The sequence below is a fragment of the Xyrauchen texanus genome, chromosome 36, assembly GCF_025860055.1.
Source record: "Xyrauchen texanus isolate HMW12.3.18 chromosome 36, RBS_HiC_50CHRs, whole genome shotgun sequence".
Taxonomy (NCBI): domain Eukaryota; kingdom Metazoa; phylum Chordata; class Actinopteri; order Cypriniformes; family Catostomidae; genus Xyrauchen; species Xyrauchen texanus.
The window spans coordinates 18,692,461-18,712,257 of NC_068311.1; the positions used below are offsets into that span (position 1 = coordinate 18,692,461).

The window sequence follows — 19,797 nt, forward strand, 5'->3', positions numbered from 1 at the left end:
TGGACACATTTGAGCTCCATTTTCTGGGTGAAATGTCATCAGAGGGGCGCCAAAAGCAAGTTGTGAAGTGAACTGTTTTCAGCTGTACAGGCTACATATAATACAGTGAAAAGTAATGCATATTTTATAAACTCTACCTGTCAAACCAAACCCTAAACCTAACCATCAGTGGAGTAAAAATTTAATTTTAAGGGTGAAAATGCAACCTCTGAATTGCACTCGGCACTGATTATGCAAATGTGATTACTTCTTGGTTTCAATGTGGGATCCGAACCCTCCATGCTGCTGACACAATACACTTCCGGTTGCGCCACAAGGGAAGGTAAACACGCTTGAGCCGATACAAAAATGTCTGATGGGAGATGCCGCTTGTCAGTATAATTTGGCCGATTCCAAGAGTAATTAAACTCTCGGAAACAACATGCCTACATCAAGTGCCATCATATTGCTGCTCACTGTCAATTCAGCAACAGTAGCTCAAAGGTTTTGCTGCTTAAATTGGCATGTTTTTACAGAAATTCAAAGCAGTGCTCCTAGTGGTCGAAGCTGGAAATGTTGAGTGTATGGGCACGTGTGATCTCCAGTTTCCAGGGAAATGTTGACAGAGTGCCACCAAAAGAGAGTTGTATAATTGTAAATGGTGCAATACAGTCAACAGGAATGCTAATTATTTTTGCACTTCTTTGAAGCATCTTTAATTGCCATGTAAATACCATTGTCCATTAATATGTTAATCATTTAGTACTATAGCATAGGCCTATATAACAGTATTTCTATCTGATACCATTACTGTACCACAGCACAATCACCACAGTACTTTTCTGTAAAGTAGTGATTGTATTAGATCTGTAAATGTCCTGCATACACTTCCTTAAGAAGCTGTGAATCAGTTTCTATAGTAAGTGTTATGTGTAATATTGCACAAAGCCCTCGAGCGTGTCAAAGTGTATGAAAACAGGAATCGTTTAGGTGATCCAAGAGATAGAGATGTGACGTGACACCACAGTTCGCTCTTCCTTTCGCACCCTCAGTGCTTCAATTAGATAATTGACAGGTGCATGCAGAGACTGAGACATTCAATTATCTCCTGACTGTCTGTTGCTCTCCACTAAACTGCATCATGTCTTAAGGGTGAAAGTGTGACGAACATCGCTCAACAGAGGACATGGAGTGCAAAAGGCTACTGAGGGAAGAGTATCTCTAAAACTGCTTTGGGGAGAATTGGCTGAGGCTACAAGAGAGCACTGTGATTCATTTGAATGAATACTACAGATGTATGCAAGAGCATGTTGAAGGGAAGAGCGTTTTTTTGCTATTCAGTGTTAGTTTTAACAAGTGTCGCGGTAATTTGTCTTGCCAACGCCTTAAGAGGACTGAGCTTAACAGGTTTCTTGGCTTTAAACACATAGTATGCTGTATTAGCATGGCAACCTTTTATAAACCAGTTTTAATAACATGTCATTACAGACCTATAAGCATTCACAGCGAGTATCCAGATCCAAAACAATCACAATATGCCCTCTACTGGCCAGCTTCAGTATTACTAACAGGAATATCTTGTGAATTCTTGGTCATCAAACTCTTATAATTATTCTGGATTACAGATCTTTTTCCTCACCATTGCACCTTCATCAGTATTTTTATGATTATGGTCTTACAACCCTCAGTGAACAAGATAAAGTTGAAAGCTATAAAGCTACTTTTATCAAACCTATTTTCAGATTATTGTTATTTATTTTGTATTTAATAAGAGTAAAATAACCATGATTACGCTCATGATTTCCAACCAGTCTTTAGAAAGCTTAACGAAATGGTAATAATGTCACAGTTGGTAAAGTCAAACTTAAAAAAAAATATATATATATATATTTCTGCTGAACTCCTAGCCCAGCCCCCCCACCCCAACCCCACATATTGAAAACCCCAGAGTCATGTATTGCTGGGTGACCCAAGCAAAAAACAAATCAATTCTATGACTCACTGTGTGTCATCTTTATGTTTATAGTTATTTAATTAGAGCTGAATATAGATAAACAGAATATAGATATTTAAAAATATATATATATATATAAAAAGCAATAAAATATTTTGTGTTTGTACTCTTTGTCTGTTCTGTAGATTGAAAAATTAGATTAAATTGGCCAGAAAATTCTACTTATTAAGCAGGTAAAAAAACAACAATTTGTACCATTTCCCATTATTTTCGGTGGCTGCACTAGAATAATCAAACAGACAAAGTTTAAAACAAATAATGTGCATCATTTACTCATTTTGTGGCACTAGCAAATGGTGAAAACAGATCAGTACAGAGGTTGTCATTGCATCTTTATTTACAGGCTTTGCGTCACTATACATCTTGATGGTTATAAATTGTTCTATTTCCGCAGCCATCAAATTTCTCTGCAGACCAAGAAGCCTCTGCTCCATCCACTCTTCATCAGGCAGGAGGGTCTCGAGGGCAAATGAATCAGTCTGGGGCTTTGAGAGGAATGTCACCTGGCTGGACGAACTGAGAGAAAACTTCTCTTCATTTACCACACAAATTTATGAGGGAGAATTAAGAGTCCGAAAGAGTCCGCTTGCCCTGTTCAGTCTTACTGAAGCCTACAGGGACAGACAGCTTTAAAAGTTTCAACAGCCAAGAAGCATGCAAGAAACATGGAAAACAATAAAAAGAAAAATAAATACATCTTGGGATAAAAAACTAAATGAAAACAACCTTTATACATTAGTTTAAAAAAAAAAAAATACTTGTGTTTATTACATATATATTTTCTAAACACAGCTTTGTACATTTTGGAATAGTTCTCTTTTCTCTAGCTAGGCTACTGCTGGGAAAGGGGAGGACTTGGCTGCCCACGTGTGCTGGAATGAGGACAATATTCTCAGGACAGGTAAGGCTGAGAGGAGACAGTCTGTCTTCCCTAATTGATGAGTGCTGACAGAAGCGAAAGGCCTTGTTAGAATATTCCCCTCATTTTTGGGTGGAGGTGTTCAGTGAGGAAGACAGGTTTGTGTGGACCATGTTAAGGATTGAAGTGGTGTTCCTTTCATCACAGGAGTCAGGATCTTCTGCCACTCTATTTCTTATCTGGAGGAGGAAGATGACAAAGCAGAGATTTGGAATAGTACTTAACCTTAAAATGTATATGTGGGACAAAAAAAATCCACGGCCATCTACTTTTTGACTATAATTTTTACAAGAAGTGGTCTTTTGATCAGCAAATCCAGGTATTCCTCAATTAAGGTGTCTTTCACCATGTGAAATAATTTTTTAAACATTTAGTTGAATATTTTTTACATTTTAAAAGAATTTGCCTCACTACCCCAAATTGCAAATGTGGGAGCTATATGATCCATATGTTTACTATGGTGTTCAGTGGATCTTTCACTGGTATTAATCTTACAATACATTGATTGTTTTCAGTTTCCATTTGTGATGTAATTAAATATATGTTAAATACCATGTTCATATTTATATTTATGTGTCATATGCAAGCATAGGAAGTTGCATTCAGCTGATGCTTTTATACAATCTGTAGCACACCAATTTTTACCTACAGTCACCAAAATTGGTACATATATAGTTCTCATCAAGCCGAACAACTCTCATACTCAGTCATAAGCTCCACCCTACAGGAAGTCATCCATTTAGGATTTTTGGAATATTAGTCTATGAACTCTTAAATACATTCAAGAGACTGTCACTACATTTAGACAACATTATCCCAAGACACTGAAGATGCAAAATTGTGAACAGATTTTTGATATATCAAACGGTGTTGCCAAGGCGAGATGGCATGAGGAATTATGAGAGAATTTTCATTTTTGGGTGAACAATCCCATTAAATATTTATTCTAGTGCAATGTTAAAGTACAAGTGTTTAGGAATATTTGCTGTTTTGTTTCACAATACCTCTGCTCTCGTCTGTATCGGTGCCTGACCCAACTGGCCTTTGGCGAAGCAGATTATAATACTTTGCTTCCATCTCCTGAAACACATTACCAATGAATTAATCAAACTTAACTATTGCACCACATTGAATTCCTCTCTGAATTCAGAGTAGGGTTGGGCGATATACATAGCTAAAAAAACATTTTCTAAATTTTTTCAGCCTTTTGAGGATATTCGATATATATCTTGATATATATGCATTTGCTCTGGAACTTTAAAGAGCGATTAGTCTCGTGACAATGTCATGAACCAATAAGTTTGCAACTTTGTTTGCATGAAATCAAGATGTTTGGTTACGAGACACACAATAACCAATGAGCAAGATAATTAGCATGGACACACTTTTGGGTGTTTTACTAAGCATTAAATTGAGCCACTGTGTACTGACATTGTACTGCAATTCAGGCAAAGGGACATTAATACTGGAAAGTCATATTTCTTTGGTGAACTATTCCTTTAAACATAATCAAGGCATGTTTCCCCCTAATGAACACAATGAAGAAATTAAATATTTCATTTAAATGCACCAATATACAATAAAAACAATAAAAGCTATTTTTATCTGAATATATATTTTTCTAAAACATTTTAATATATGAAAAATGCCACGCAGAGACTGACATCATGGACATTTTGAGTGATGATGCAAACAAAAAATGTAATCAAAATTTTGAGTCCATGTCTCACTCTAACATCCTCAATTCTGTAGTCTAATGACCGCAAATTGTCTAATGACTGTCCTTCAGGAAACTTAATGGCCAAATAAAAAGCACATTTAAATTATTGTGATATACACAATGTTGCTGGATATATTTCCAATTTAATGCTGTATATTAAAAGCACATTTTATACGTTTAAGAAATTTTATATTGCTAACATTCAGCCAGAAGAATTATCAAGAATATACTTCAAAATATTCAATATATATCGCCCAGCACTAACTCAAAGAATGGTTTGAGTGGACAGACCTTGAGGTGGTTGAGGTTTGCCTGCAGGCTGCGGATATGTGAGAGGACCTGTCTGCTGAGACGAGATGTGCTTCCTGTGGAGGGTGAGGAGAATTTGAGGCTGATGCCCGAGTCAGCAGCACAGTTTTGAGCCAAACTCAACTCCTTTCTGCCAACCTGAATATCGTCATCGGTACTGCTCTCACCCGAGCCACCGTACCCATCCAGAACCAGATAAGCAGCTAAGAGACAAAGATGCAGTCAGTTGCGGCTGCCACATTCCTCATTTCAATAATTGAACTCTAGATACATAAAGATCATTCATTCTCCATGCCTCATTATTTTTTTTAGAAACAGAGAACTGAAGAACTGTGTTGCAGCTGTCTGGAATGTACAATTTGTATGAACTTGTATAAATCTATTTAAGCTTGATTAAGGCTGTGTGGGGAAATTCTACACAATATTTTCTTTTTTTTTGTTTTACTATCAAACCACATCACCTTTTACCAATTTTTGTTTTCATTGAATGATGCATTTCTTGCTGGTAGAGGAACTTCTCCAGTCAACAATATAAACCAGTATTGCCTCAAGACTACAATGTTCCATGCTCAAACACTCACCGAAATCCTCTGGGCACTCGTAGAAGCCTGTATCTCCAGAGGTGTAGTCCTGAGCTCGGCTAGGGGTGCGAGTGGAGCTCTGCTCCACCGGTGTTCGAAGCGAGGTGGTCCTGAGGAGACGGCTACCAGTCGATCGGCACAATCGCTCGCCCTCATCCTGAGCCATCAGCTGAGTCACAAGCACTTGCTTCAGCGCTGCCACTGAGAGGATCACATATAAATACATGTTTAAAATATAACACAATCTAACACAAGGCCCTGTTGATGGATAAAGAGATGAAGCAGTGACACTCAAAACAAAGTGTTGCATTATAAGCCTACAAATAGCATACATATAGTATTAATGCATTCACATATTTTGTTATATTTAAAGAATCAGAATGAGCTTTATTGCCAAGTGATCTCACTTACACAAGGAATTGTTTTTGGTTATAGGAGAAACAAGTGCACACAGAACATTACCGTGAGACACAGAATATAAAACAAGGTAGGGGTATAAACAGACAAACGAATAAGAAGACATAACCGAATGGCGTATACACATGTGCTAGTGGTAATGCATGTGCAAGATAGGTGTATGTACAGTTATTGAATTAAATATATGTCAATTTACATATGCACATGAGATATGTATTTACATTTTTGCACTAAGGGGGAGTACCGAAGCAGTTTAATTGTCCATCCATCCATCTTCAACCGCTTATCCGAAGTCGGGTCGCGGGGGCAGCTGCTCCAGCAGGGGGCCCCAAACTTCCCTATCCCGAGCCACATTAACCAGCTCTGACTGGGCGACCCCGAGGCGTTCCCAGGCCAGTGTGGAGATGTAATCTCTCCACCTAGTCCTGGGTCTTCCCGAGGCCTCCTCCCAGCTGGACGTGCCTGAAACACCTCCCTAGGGAGGCGGCCAGGGGGCATCCTTACCAGATGCCCAAACCACCTCAACTGACTCCTTTCAACGCAAAGGAGCAGCGGCTCTACTCCGAGCTCCTCACGGATGACTGAGCTCCTCACCCTATCTCTAAGGGAGAAGCCCGCCACCCTTCTGAGGAAGCCCATTTCGGCCGCTTGCACTCGCGACCTAGTTCTTTCGGTCATGACCCAACCTTCATGACCATAGGTGAGGGTAGGAACAAAAATTGACCGGTAGATCGAGAGCTTTGCCTTTCGGCTCAGCTCTCTTTTCGTGACAATGGTGCGATAGAGTGAGTGCAATACCGCCCCTGATGCCCCGACTCTCCGGCCAACCTCCCGCTCCATTGTCCCCTCACTCGTGAACAAGACCCCGAGGTACTTGAACTCCTTCACTTGGGGCAAAACCTCATTCCCTACCTGGAGTACGCACTCCATCGGTTTCCTGCTGAGAACCATGGCCTCAGATTTAGAGGTGCTAATCCTCATCCAGCTGCTTCACACTCGACTGCCAAGCGATCCAGTGAGAGCTGAAGGTCACGGGCCGATGATGACATGAAGACAACATCATCTGCAAAAAGCAGCGATGAGATCCCCAGCCCACCGAACCAGCACACCTTCCCCACCCGACTACGCCTCGATATCCTGTCCATGAATATCACAAACAGGATTGGTGACAAAGCGCAGCCTTGACGGAGACCAACCCCACATGGAATGAACTCGACTTTGTGCCGAGGACCCGGACACAGCCCTCGCTTTGGACGTACAGGGATTGGATCACCCTAAGAAGGGACCCCCCACCCCGTACTCCAGCAGCACCTCCCACAGTCTCTCCCGGGGACCCGGTCATACGCCTTCTCTAGATCCACAAAACACATGTAGACCGGATGGGCATACTCCCAGGCCCCTCCAGGATCCTTGCAGAGTAAAGATCTGGTCCGTCGTTCCACGGCCAGGACCGAAAACCACATGGTTCCTCTTCAATCTGAGGTTCGACAATCGGCCGAACCCTCCTCTCCAGCACCTTGGAGTAAACTTTACCAGGGAGGCTGAGAAGTGTGATACCCCTGTAGTTGGCACACACTCTCTGATCCCCCTTTTGAAGAGGGAACCACCACCCCGTTCTGCCACTCCTTAGGCACTGTCCCAGATTTCCACGCTAATGTTGAAGAGGCGTGTCATCCATGACACCCCTCCACATCCAGAGCTTTCAGCATTTCTGGTCGGATCTCATCAATCCCGGGGCTTTGCCACTGCGGAGTTGTTTGACTACCTCAGTGACCTCCCCAGGGAAATAGAATCTGATCCCCCATCATCCTCCGGCTCGGCCTCTACCATAGAGGGCGTGTTGGGATTTAGGAGTTCTTCAAAGTGTTCCTTCCACCGCCCAATAACCTCCTCGGTTGAGGTCAACAGCGTCCCATCTTTGCTGTATACAGCTTGAATGGTTCCCCGTTTCCCCCTCCTAAGGTGGCGGACGGTTTTCCAGAAGCACTTTGGTGCGGACCGAAAGTCCTTCTCCATGGCTTCTCCGAACTCTTCCCACACCCACTGCTTTGCCTCCCTCACGGCCGAGGCCGCAGCCCTTCGGGCCTGTCGGTACCTTGCAACTGCCTCCAGAGACCTCCGGGACAACAAATCCCGGAAGGCCTCTTTCTTCAGTCGGACCGCTTCCCTGACCACCAGTGTCCACCACGGTGTTCGAGGGTTACCACCCCTTGCGGCACCTAAAACCTTGAGGCCGCAGCTCTCCACCGCGGCTTCGGCAATGGAAGCTTTGAACATTGCCCACTCGGTTCAATGTCCCCAACCTCCGCAGGGATGCCTGAAAAGCTCCGCCGGAGGTGTGAGTTCAAGATCTCATGGACAGGGACCTCCTCCAAACGTTCCCAGTTCACCCGCACTACTCGCTTGGGCTTCCCAGGTCTGTCCAGAGTCTTTCCCCACCCCTGACCCAACTCACCACCAGATGGTGATCGGTTGACAGCTCTGCCCCTCTCTTTACCCGAGTGTCCAAAACATATGGCCTCAGATCCGACGACACGATTACAAAATCGATCATCGAACCTCGGCCTAGGGTGCTCTGGTACCACGTACACTTATGAGCATCCTTATGTTCGAACATGGTGTTTGTTATAGATAATCCATGACTAGCACAGAAATCCAATAACAAACATCCACTTGAGTTCAGATCAGGAGGCCGTTCCTCCCAATCACGCCTTTCCAGGTGTCCCTGTCATTTCCCACGTGTGCGTTGAAGTCACCCAGCATCACTACGGAGTCCCCTACTGGGGCCCTATTCAGGACTCCATTCAGGGTCTCCAAGAAGGCCGAATACTCTGAACTGCTGTTCGGTGCATATGCACAGACAACAGTCAGAGTTTTCCCCACACAACCCGTGAGGCGTAGGGAGGCGACCCTCTCGATCCACCGGGTAAACTCCAACGTAGTGGCTCAGCCGGGGACTCGTGAGTATCCCCACACCGCCCGTCGCCTCACACCCTGGGAAACTCCAGAGAAGAATAGAGTCCATCCCCTATCCAGGAGTACAGATCCAGAGCCAAAACTGTGCGTCGATGTAAGCCCCACCAGATCCAACTGGTAACGCTCCACCTCCCTCACTAGTTCCGGCTCCTTCCCCCCCAGTGAGGTGACATTCCACGTCCCCAGAGCAAGCCTTTGCTGCCCGGGTCTGGTCCGTCGAGGCCCACGGCCTTCACTGCCGCCCATATGGCAGCGCACCCGACTCCTGCGGTTCCTCCAATGGGTGGTGGGCCCAAGGGGTCACAATGGTGTCGTCTGCAAACTTGCAGTTTAATTGTTCATGAGGAAAATGGCCTGAGGGTAAAAACTGTTCTTGTCTGAATGTCCTGGCGCTCAGTGCTCTGTAGCGCCGGCCAGAGGGCAACAGCTCAAAGAGGGAGTGGGCAGGGTGTGTGGGGTCCAGAGTGATTGTGTGGGGTCTGTTTTTGTTTCCTTCTGTCTGATTTGGTGGCTGAACCACCAAATGGTGGGGTTTGGCTGTTTCTCCTGAAGTTCACTATCTTCTCCACTGTTTTAAGCATGTTCAGCTCAAGGTTGTTGTGACCGCACCAGACAGCCTGCTGATCAACCTCCCGTCTTGTATGCAGACTTGTCACCGTTGCGGATGAGGCCAATCACAATGGTGTCCTCTGCAAACTTCAGGAGCTTGACAGTGGGGTCTTTTGCAGTGCAGTCATTTGTGTACAGGGAGAAGAGCAGTGGAGATAGAGCGCATCTCTGAGGAGCACCAGTGCTAATAGTGAGGGTCCAGGATGAAAGTTTCCCCAGTCCCACTAGCTGCTGCCTATCTGACATAAAGCTGGTGATCCAACAACAGATTGGAGTGGGAACGGAGAGCTGGGTCAGTTTGGTTGAGAGAAGATCAGGCATGATGGTATTGAAGGCTGAACTGAAGTCCACAAATAGGATCCTTGCATAAGTCCAAGGTCTGTCAAGGTGTTGCAGGATATAATGCATATAATGCTGGATATAATGATGTCCTTCACATAGGCCAAAACCAGTCTCTCAAATGACTTCATGACCACAGATGTGAGAGTGACAGGTCTGTAGACATTAAGTCTTGTGATTTTGGGTTTTTTGAAGACTGGAATGATGTTAACTTAACATGGTATTTATTTTAATTAAAACACTGCTAGCTTATCCCATATTTAGGATGGGATTCAAGCTCTAAGTCCAGTGTGATAGAGACCCCTTTTATACCTGATGTTAACAAGCAAAATGCATGACAACATGGTGCTCAGATACAGAAAGACATATGCTGACCTCATGCAGAAACAGACAGGCACAATATCCTCAAATTTCAGCTCAAAGCAATCAGCCCATAAATATTCAAGAGATTAATTTCAAAATGCAAATGCGCTTTTAATGTTAAATACAAAACTAATTAAAAGACACTTGGAAAATAAATAAGTCTTCCCTGGAGCTTTTTAATCAATAAAAGGCTGAATTGTCGTTCTCTTGAGTTGGCAAGCCACAAAGACTACTCCAACATCACACCACTGAGAAAGAGCCTTTAAAATGCATAAAGTAGCCTCAACAAATGGGTAACCTAGTATTGTTAATCTATTTTGCAAACACAATAGGAGGGGCATATAATGCAAAGGGAAGGAAAATTAGGTCCAATAACTTTGAGTTGGAAATGATATATAACATGCATTTTAAAGGGATAATTCAATGATAATTCATCATTTACTCCCCCTCATGCCATCCCAGAAGTGTATGGATTTCTTTCTTCTGCTTAACAAATTAAGATTTTAAGAAGAATATCTTTGCACTGTAGGTCCATACAATGCAAGTCAATGGTGGAAAGATGCACAAAAAGCACATAAAGGCAGCATAAAATAAATCAGAGTCTAGTGGTTTAATCAGTGTCTTCAGAAGCAATATGATAGGTGTGGGTGAGAAACAGATCGATATTTAATTCTACTTCAAATGCCTAGTATGTAGCGATATGGACGAAGAATGCGAATTGCCAAAAACAAAAGAAGAATGTGAAAGTGGGGATTGATTGTAAAGAAGGACTTAAATATTGATCTGTTTCTCACCCACAAACATCATATCACTTCTGAAGACCTAGATTAAAACCACTGGAGTTTTATGGATTACTTGCCTTTATGTGCTTTTTTAGCTTCGAGGTTTTGGCCACAATTCACTTGCATTATATGGACTTACAGAGCTGAGACAGTCTTCTAAAAATCTTCATTTGTGTTCTTCAGAAGAAAGAAAGTCATACACATCTGGGATGGCATGAGGGTGAGTAAATTATGAGAATTTTCATTTTTGGGTGAACTATCCCTTTACGACCTTTAAATATCCCTTTAAATATCCATTTAATGATGTAGAAGCAAAAAATGTAAAGGTCATATAGAGAAAGAAAAAAATAGCACAATGTGCATGCAGCTTGTAAGTAGGGACAGGAATTGTAGGGAATTTAATGATTTTGGTTCACTTAATGATTCTGTTGATGATTATTTTAGTACTTTTGTCAACATTTAATATTAAATAAAAACAATTCTATTTTTGGTAACATATTTTTAGTTTTTCTAAATCATTTCTGCATTGATTAAAGTCAGTCGGTTCAGTGAGACAATCAAAAACCATTATAATGACCAATAATGCTTGAGACTAATTTAGGAGTCTTCTTGACTTCTGATTCATTGAAAAACGAAAGAGTCTTTTGGCAACAAAATGGAGTATCCTAGCCACACTGTATCAATCTTGTTGCGTTCAATCAGGGAAAACATCGCAATTAAACAATGTGCTGTCTATTTATTGCCTTTGTATTATTTTGTGATGCCCAGTCTCTCTCTCATCAAATTCAATTTAGACTGCAAGGTCACAACTGAGATAAATCACAGTTGGAAGAACATGTTCTTGATGCCAAACACTAATGCTAATTCTAAGCTAATGCAAGATAAAAAATTAGGTCTTACAGGTTTTCAGGGCCTCGTCTGCTTTAGACGAACAGGAGAGAGTGTCTGCATCCCTGCCATTCAAGAGTTCGGAGTCCACATAGGAGCCTCCCTGGCTAAGCCTTCGGTCCTGATCCTCTTCTTCAGGGTTAGAGTCAGGGACACAGTCCTGCAGTGCTACCGAGTGAGAAAAATCACTGTCCTTCTCTGAGAACAAATGATGGTGAGAGTTAGTAAGTATGGTGGCAATCAACTCACTTTAACATTCAGAGAGGTGCATGTCCATATATAGCTACCTGCAGACTGGATGCTTCCTGTGGAGATGCATTCAGAGCCTTTACTGAACTTACTTAACTCTCTCTCTCTGTCCCCACTAAGACACAAACAAAAATGTATGCAGAGTACATACAGTGAAGTGAAGTTAATTCTAGAGAGAACGAGGGAGGAATGTGGCGGGGCAGAGGGCGGGGCCGGGTCGTGATTCTACACACCCGGTCCCTTATCAGGCTAATCAATAGGTATAAAGGCCGACTGCAGAGGATGGTGTGGGAGAGAGAGATTTTTACAGACATGTCCATCATGTGTGTGTTTGTCTTTGGTTTAAGTTATTCATTAAAATATTATTTATATTGCCAAGCCGGTTCTCGCCACCTCCATTCCATTGAACTACATTACAATCATCTTTAGCATTGCACAGAAGAAAACTAATACAAGTTTAGAACAACATGAGGGTGAGAAAATGATGACATAATTTTTATATGTTTGGTGAAATATATTCTTTAAATGGGAGACAATTGGGAGGAACTCACTCGTGCTGAGGTAAAGGAATAACACTGTGGAGTGTGCCTTTCATAACATCTGCCCTCTGAGTGATCTGCTGCTGCCACCTTAAAAGAAAGGGGAAAGGACAAAGAGGATGAACTTGGTTCTATAAATGAGAGCTGTGGCTTGCAGAAAGATAATCGATTAAATCTACATGTACTGTAGTATCATTCAAACAACAAGACCGTCTTTCAAACAATGTGGTCATAGATCACAACCATGAACCCCACACTTCAAGTGCGCAATCTGGTTACCAGCCCTGATCCTTAAAGGGATAGTACACCCAAAAATGAAAATTTCTTCATTTACTCACCCTCATGCCATCCCAGATGTGTATCTTTCTTCTGCTGAACAGAAGCGAATATTTTAAGAATATCTCAGCTCTGTAGGCCCATACAATGCAAGTGAATGGAGTGATATGATAGGTGTGGGTGAGAAACAGATCAATATTTATGTAAATGTTGGCAAGAAATTCTTCCCCCTGCCCAGTAGGTGGCAATATGCATGGAGAATGCGAATTGCCAGAAACAAAAGAAGAAAGTGGAAACAAAAGTGGAGATTTATAGTAAAAAAAGAGCTTCAAAATTGATCTGTTTGTCACCCAAACCTATCATATCGCTTCTGAAGACATAGATTTAACCACTGGATTACTTTTATGCTGCTTCAATTTGCTTTTAGGGCCTTCAAGGTTGTAGCCACCATTTACTTGCATTGTATGGACCTACAAAGCAAAATGTTTGTTTGTGTTCAGCAGAAGAAAGAAAGTGATACACATCTGGGATGGCATGATGATGAGTAAATGATGAGAGAATATACAGAACCATCCCTTTAACCACTACACCACACCACACAACCACATGTAACCTATTTGTGAAAAGGATTAATGAGAATCAGTCAAGCACTTACATGCTTTGCTCAGACACTGTTTGGGCCATCAGTTCATATATCTGAGCTCCGTTTTCTGACATGGAGATCACAAAGAATGACCTGTTGTCTGTTGAAATACAGGAAATCTTCAACTACAAAGAACCCATATTGGACACTGGATATTTTTATTATTACTGTATTACACATTTTAGAATAATCAAAACGTTGAGATTACACATTTGTAAGAATAGGAATTATGCAATGCCTAAAAACATATAAAAGTCAGGTATGTCTTTTTTCATGAAGCGTACATGGGAGAGAGTGTATGTTTGAGAAAGAGAAAAGAGAGAAGACAGAAGGTTACCTGTGGCTACTGAGCGCACTAGCACAGTGCTGAGTTTGATGATGGGACTGAATATGTGTTTGGTGTCAGCAGTTCCTGCTAGGTTCTTACAGTGACACCTGAGAATAAGACGTTCATCCTGTTTCTGCAGCAGTACCAGTATGTCTTCTAGTAGTAATGTGTACAGCTCTGACAGACACACAAACAAACAAACAGAGACAGCGTTATCACTATCACAACAGCGCTCTTGATTAATGCAATTGCCAATATATAAATGTCATTGCATTACACAAAATATCAAACCAAGTGGCATTACTTTAGAAGACAGCAAAACATTTAAACAAAACTAGCTTTTTAAGTTTTATATTATAAAACAACAGATATACTGTTAAAATAAAGATGCTATGGACACATTTTGGTTGTCAATTGTCATCAAGCACGTCCATAGTGAATGCGATGAACAAAACCCGTGGCTACTTTGCTTGGACAGCTGTGAGAAGTTGAGGGGAACTGACTTCATATTGTAGATTCACAAAAAATGACCTTGTAACGGTTGGTTACATATAATTGCAAAGAAACAGAGTATCAACAGATGTAGTTGATCACATTAACTATGGACATGTTCCGCTAAGATTCAGAAACAAACCGTGTCCAAATACATATTTTCCTGAATTTTGAACAATATATCCATGGTGTATTTAAAACCTAACAAATTTCTTTTTGTGAAATGTTTTGCATGGAAAGTGTGCTCACATTTTAATGACACTTGGTATAATGCTATATCTAATGCAATGCAATTCATACACTTTAAAGTGTCTAAATACTTCATGGAATCACTAAGTCTGAAAGCAGTAGCATACCAATGGTTTTGTCTTTGTTAACTTTCCAGGACAAAGGACCCTCATGAACCATCTTCCGCTTAGTGAGATCCAGGTTCTAAATGTGACAAGGACTAATTAATTTAATGGACCACAAATGACCAATTACACAAATAATACATAGAAATACAGTACTTGAATCCTAGTTGTGTGTAAACCTAGTAATGTTCCTCGGCAAATCGATTGATTGGGACTAACCTTGAACTCTGAGATCATGGGGTTCTCGCTCTGCTTTAAAGAAGAAAGGTCCAGTCGTCTCTGGTAGTCCTCCAATCTCTGCAAGCGATAAACAAGAGAGATTAATCCTGCAGAATCTATTAACATTCAACTCCTCACTGACCTCTCACATCATCTTAGAATACTTGGCCAAGAAAATGTTATAGCTTTAATGATCTGTGTTTTTTCTCATATTTAATACCAAGAGACAACTATAAGTGAACAATTTGTAGGTTGATTTCCCCGAAAAGTATAAACACTGTGGCTCTGTGGAGCTTAAACATTGCTTTGTTTGCTTGAGTGGCCTGACATAGCAACATCGACTCAATGGCAGATGGGTGGAGTGTTTAGGAAATCTGCTTGACAAAACCAACATACTAATCTACTGTTTAAACTTATTATTCGTCCAATTCTATTTGAGACTAACATTTCTGACTCCAACACCTCCTAGAACTTTCAAGCTACATGCACCAAATGTTGCATAGACTTTCAGACTGCTCTGACTTGGTGTGCTGTATCTTTTCTAACTGATCAGACTTTCGGTTTTCACACAGCAGACAAACAAATTCAGAAAAATCCCACAGACTTACATTGACAGAATGTTAAAATGGCCCAAAGAAATTCTCGTTAAACTCCAACTTCCTTGAATTCAATTCACGATTTAAATCTCTCTCTCTCTCTCTCTCAATCATCTTATCCATCTATCCTATAACTTTCAGGCCAGGCTTTGTCAAGCTGACATCAAAGTTTGTCTCACAAACTCTTTATAGTTATTTCTAAAATTCTTTAGTCATTTTAGATCTTGGATTTTGGCTTTGATGTTCACAGGTAGACTTCTGGCTGTATTCAACCACTTCTTAATTTTCTTACAAATCATCTCCAGCAGTTTACAGAAAGTTGGGTCATCCCTAATTCTACTCTAATAGCAGTTTGTGAAATCTGGGCTGATGTAAGGGCACTCACAGAGGTTTTACAACCTTAAGAGAGGTACTACCATTATACTACTATCATTACATTTTAGTATTCCAGTGAAACCTTCCTTTAAGCTGACCCCAGGCTCTAAAGTCTGCCTACCTTAGGCTGACTGCTAACCAGGGAGAGAGTGGTGGCTCAATAAAGTTATACTGCATACCTGTTTATTCTCTGACTCCTTCACAGAATGGTTAACGTGGTACAGAATTTTTCGACAGCAGTCGGCTGCTCTTCTTACTTTGTCTTTCTCCTCAGAGTCATCTGCTCAAAAGGATGCACAAAAATTAAGATACACAGTGATGTAAGAAACTCTTTAAAGGGAATAGTCCACACAGAAATTCTAATCCTTTCATGATATCCTCACCCTCATGTCATTTCAAATCTGACTGACTTTTTTTCTGTGGAACACAAGAGGAGCAATTTTGAAAAATGGTGATGCTCCTCTTTTTGGGTGTCAGTTCTGAACATCTCCTTTAGTCTTTCAAGGAAGAAAGTACTATGGGTTTGGAAGGACATGAGGGTGAATAAACGATGACAGAATTTTCATTTATTTTAGTAAAATATCTCTAAGATCATCCCGGCCAGCCAAGTGCCCTCTATTTCCTCTCTGCATCTAGAACCCGCCTGTGGCGAGCAGGGCGGGGCCGAGTGGTGCCTAGGAAGAGCAAGGCAGGGAAGATAAGTGTTGAAAGAGTTCCACCTGTGTGCCACACCAGTCTCGTGTTCCAGTGAAGAGGAGACAGTGGCAGACGAGAGAGAGACACACACACACACAGAGATGTGGTTGTGAGTGTGTTCGGCATGTCTGCAGGTAAGCAGCACGTGAAGTTCTTTTATGTTATGTTTAAGAAATAATGTCTACGTGCTTGTCAAGCCAGTCCCAGCTTCCTCCTTTCCCATGCATTCCTTGAATCATTACCACACCACTGAACTATTGCCAAGATCAGAGGAATATGAGAGTCACCTTCTTCTTAATCACTGGTTGTACTTCACATTTATTGCCATTCTCTGACAATGCCAAGAAAGCCAAAATGAAACAGATCTGCTTAGAAAGTGTCAGTACCCCTTCAGAACCTGAATAATAATCAGCATTTAAGAGCCGGCATAGCTCTAATTTACTAATGGTTTGTGTCCAGCCTGAGCTCGTTCTTTGAAAAGCCGACACATTCAAGTAGCTGGTCATGGCTGAATGAATTTGCCAGAGGGACAGGAGTCTTCTATATGCTCAATTTTGCTTTGTTTCATAACATGAAAATCTATCTGAAATTTAAAATGTAACATTTATTATCAACGTTTTTGGACACAATGTATAGCATACATTAATTTCATTCACATATCGATTGGCACCATCCGTTGAAAAGTCCATATCAGATGACCACTAATAGGTCTGGGTGATGAAGGATGGAGGTGAATACCTGTGTATTTGGCAATGTTGTCCATCAGTAAAGGGTATTTGGTGAACCTTTGCATCTCTGCGGGGATGATGTCTTTTAGCTGTAATCTCCGACACCGTCGATTACTTTCAGCCTCCTGCAGATGTTGCAGAAATGAAAACCAAAAACTACAATTCATGCAAATCCACAACAAAATCCTCCCTAATTTATTCCAGATTTCTTTTTTTTTATAAAGACTCTCCAACATCATGAATAATACTGGTATGACTAATGTCTTTAAAGAGAATTAATAAAAAAAGAAACATGTCTGAAAATCTGTAAATTATTGGCAAGATACCATAATTTCAGTAGTCAAAATACATTTCAAGATTCTCAATACCAATTTTGATACTACAGCCGTGGAGGAAAATGTAATGTATTAATGTAACCGAGAACAAAGATGGCTGTTTGGACCAAGCATTGGTAATGTAGAAAGACTGATATTGTTACATTATTTACATTTTAGTATCGGTTTGCTACTGAAGTACCTGTACTTTGAACCTCCCTGCAGTAAACAAACTGTTTCTTCACCAATAAACATCTTCCACTTACTATTTATCGGTTTTCATCATTAAAATACTTATAGTAATGGTGATGCTTTCTCTGATATACAATCCAACAGCATGAACAGTAAATGAACCCATTTAACAATGTTATTACTATATCTTTTTTATAGTGATTATACCCTAATTTTCTCAATGGAGAGATTAGTGCTGTAAATTTCAGAAAACGCAGTTGTGAGAGGTAGTTTAATCTTCTCTCTAACTCTCTAATCTAACTCTCATCTTCTCTTCACTCCATTCCACAACATGATCAAAACAGCACAGAGGCAAACACATGCTACCTCACACTTACATGACTGCAAACAATTGGATCTGCCTTAGGTGAATAGACTCTTCAATCCCACAGTTCATCATACAAATACAGCTGCAATCAAACAAAATCGCTTGGCTTGCATGTTCTCTATGTTGTTTGGCTGCAAAGCAACACGGACACCATTAACAATTCAGAGATTACTATATCTAGATAAAGCATCACTTCTGCTGTAACACTGCATCAACCATGCAAACATTCTATTTGTTAGACGAGCAAATTATCATTTGTAAAATAATAATATATAACTAGGGCTGTTAAAGTTAAAGCATTAACTAGTGCAATTCATTAAATATGCTTAACGTTGTTATATCCATATAAGTCACAAGAGGAGCACCAGTTTATAAGTAGATAGAGAAAGACCTTTTTTTTTTTTTTTTAAATAAATCCATCTCTATCCTCCGTCATTATATAGATATGCAAATATATTCCGCTTTGAGTGTCATCCACAAAAAACATAGCAAACCTAATTATTACATATAGGTCAGTTATTAGTTTTCTTTCTTTAAAAAGACACTGGAAGCTTTAACTATGAAAAAAGAACGTGATTAATTGTGATTAAATGTTAAATATTTAAGACAGCCCTAAATATAATACTGTGAAATAAGCAAGTATGTCTGGAATGCTCCCAACATAGTCTCTGTTTAGTTATCTGGAGAAAGATAAAACCAGGCAGCTCTCCACAGTCTAATGGCTGGTGGGGAGATCAGTCGACCCACCTGCATGAAGGTGGTGAAACGCTGGTCCTTCTTCTGCCGGGATTTGATGAGCTCCAGGGCGAAGGGCTGGTTACTGCAGAAAGTGCTCACCGCTTGCTTGATCTGTTCCTCTTCTGAACCACTGAACTACAAAAAACAAAAGCAAGGGAGATCAGGGTCACACTGCAGGGAGGCTACAGGGTGCAACCCAGATGAGTTCTATCACCTATACTAACTGTTCATCAATGTCCACAGAATGTAAGTTAAACATGTGCCCTTACCCAAGATAGTAAATCGGCTCCAATCTGGTCAATAACTGATGACTCCTTGCGGATCACAGTCATATGATCTGATATCCTCACTATAATATTAAAATATGATTAGATAAGATTAATATTTTTATCAAGAGAGTATTCCCACACCTTTTGACACATGACCATAACTTTTTTATTTCTCCAGGTCTGGAAATCACAATTTAAATATTTCCGGGTTTTCTATGACAATGGGAGCCCTGTAAATAACTTGTCTCAAATTGCAGAGATGATGTGTGGCTTACTGTGCAGTTGAATGATTTCCTCCAGGTTGGTGAATATGTTTTTGATGTCAGCAGGGGACAGTATGTTGTCTCGGGTGAGTTTTTGGTAAAACACACTGTCTAGGACTTTCAGCATGCGCACATGAGCTTGTTCCGTGTAGAAAAGTTCTGAAAGCATTGTTGAGATTGAGTGTTACTTCAATATGTATACTACTGCTCAGAGTCTGATCTCACCGTTTGCTCGTAATCAAAATCAGTTTGGAGTGAGTCTCA

At 40.8% G+C, this 19,797-nt stretch overlaps 1 protein-coding gene across 1 annotated transcript in view; it reads right to left on the bottom strand.

Annotated features, from left to right (window-relative positions):
• Positions 1-2,149: 2,149 nt before the first annotated feature.
• The window catches only part of LOC127629734 (rho guanine nucleotide exchange factor 12-like), a 103,655-nt gene continuing 86,007 nt past the window's right edge, over positions 2,150-19,797 (bottom strand). The window contains exons 25-40 of the mRNA XM_052106947.1: positions 19,546-19,692; positions 19,271-19,350; positions 19,011-19,136; positions 17,401-17,515; positions 16,146-16,246; positions 14,996-15,073; positions 14,780-14,855; positions 13,941-14,108; positions 13,616-13,703; positions 12,697-12,774; positions 12,184-12,260; positions 11,909-12,094; positions 5,523-5,723; positions 4,924-5,144; positions 3,917-3,992; positions 2,150-3,091 (exon numbers count right to left, since the gene is read on the bottom strand). Coding sequence (XP_051962907.1) covers positions 3,081-3,091; positions 3,917-3,992; positions 4,924-5,144; positions 5,523-5,723; positions 11,909-12,094; positions 12,184-12,260; positions 12,697-12,774; positions 13,616-13,703; positions 13,941-14,108; positions 14,780-14,855; positions 14,996-15,073; positions 16,146-16,246; positions 17,401-17,515; positions 19,011-19,136; positions 19,271-19,350; positions 19,546-19,692 — 1,829 coding nt within the window. The 3' untranslated portion in view covers positions 2,150-3,080. The remainder of the gene's footprint in view (positions 3,092-3,916; positions 3,993-4,923; positions 5,145-5,522; positions 5,724-11,908; positions 12,095-12,183; positions 12,261-12,696; positions 12,775-13,615; positions 13,704-13,940; positions 14,109-14,779; positions 14,856-14,995; positions 15,074-16,145; positions 16,247-17,400; positions 17,516-19,010; positions 19,137-19,270; positions 19,351-19,545; positions 19,693-19,797) is intronic.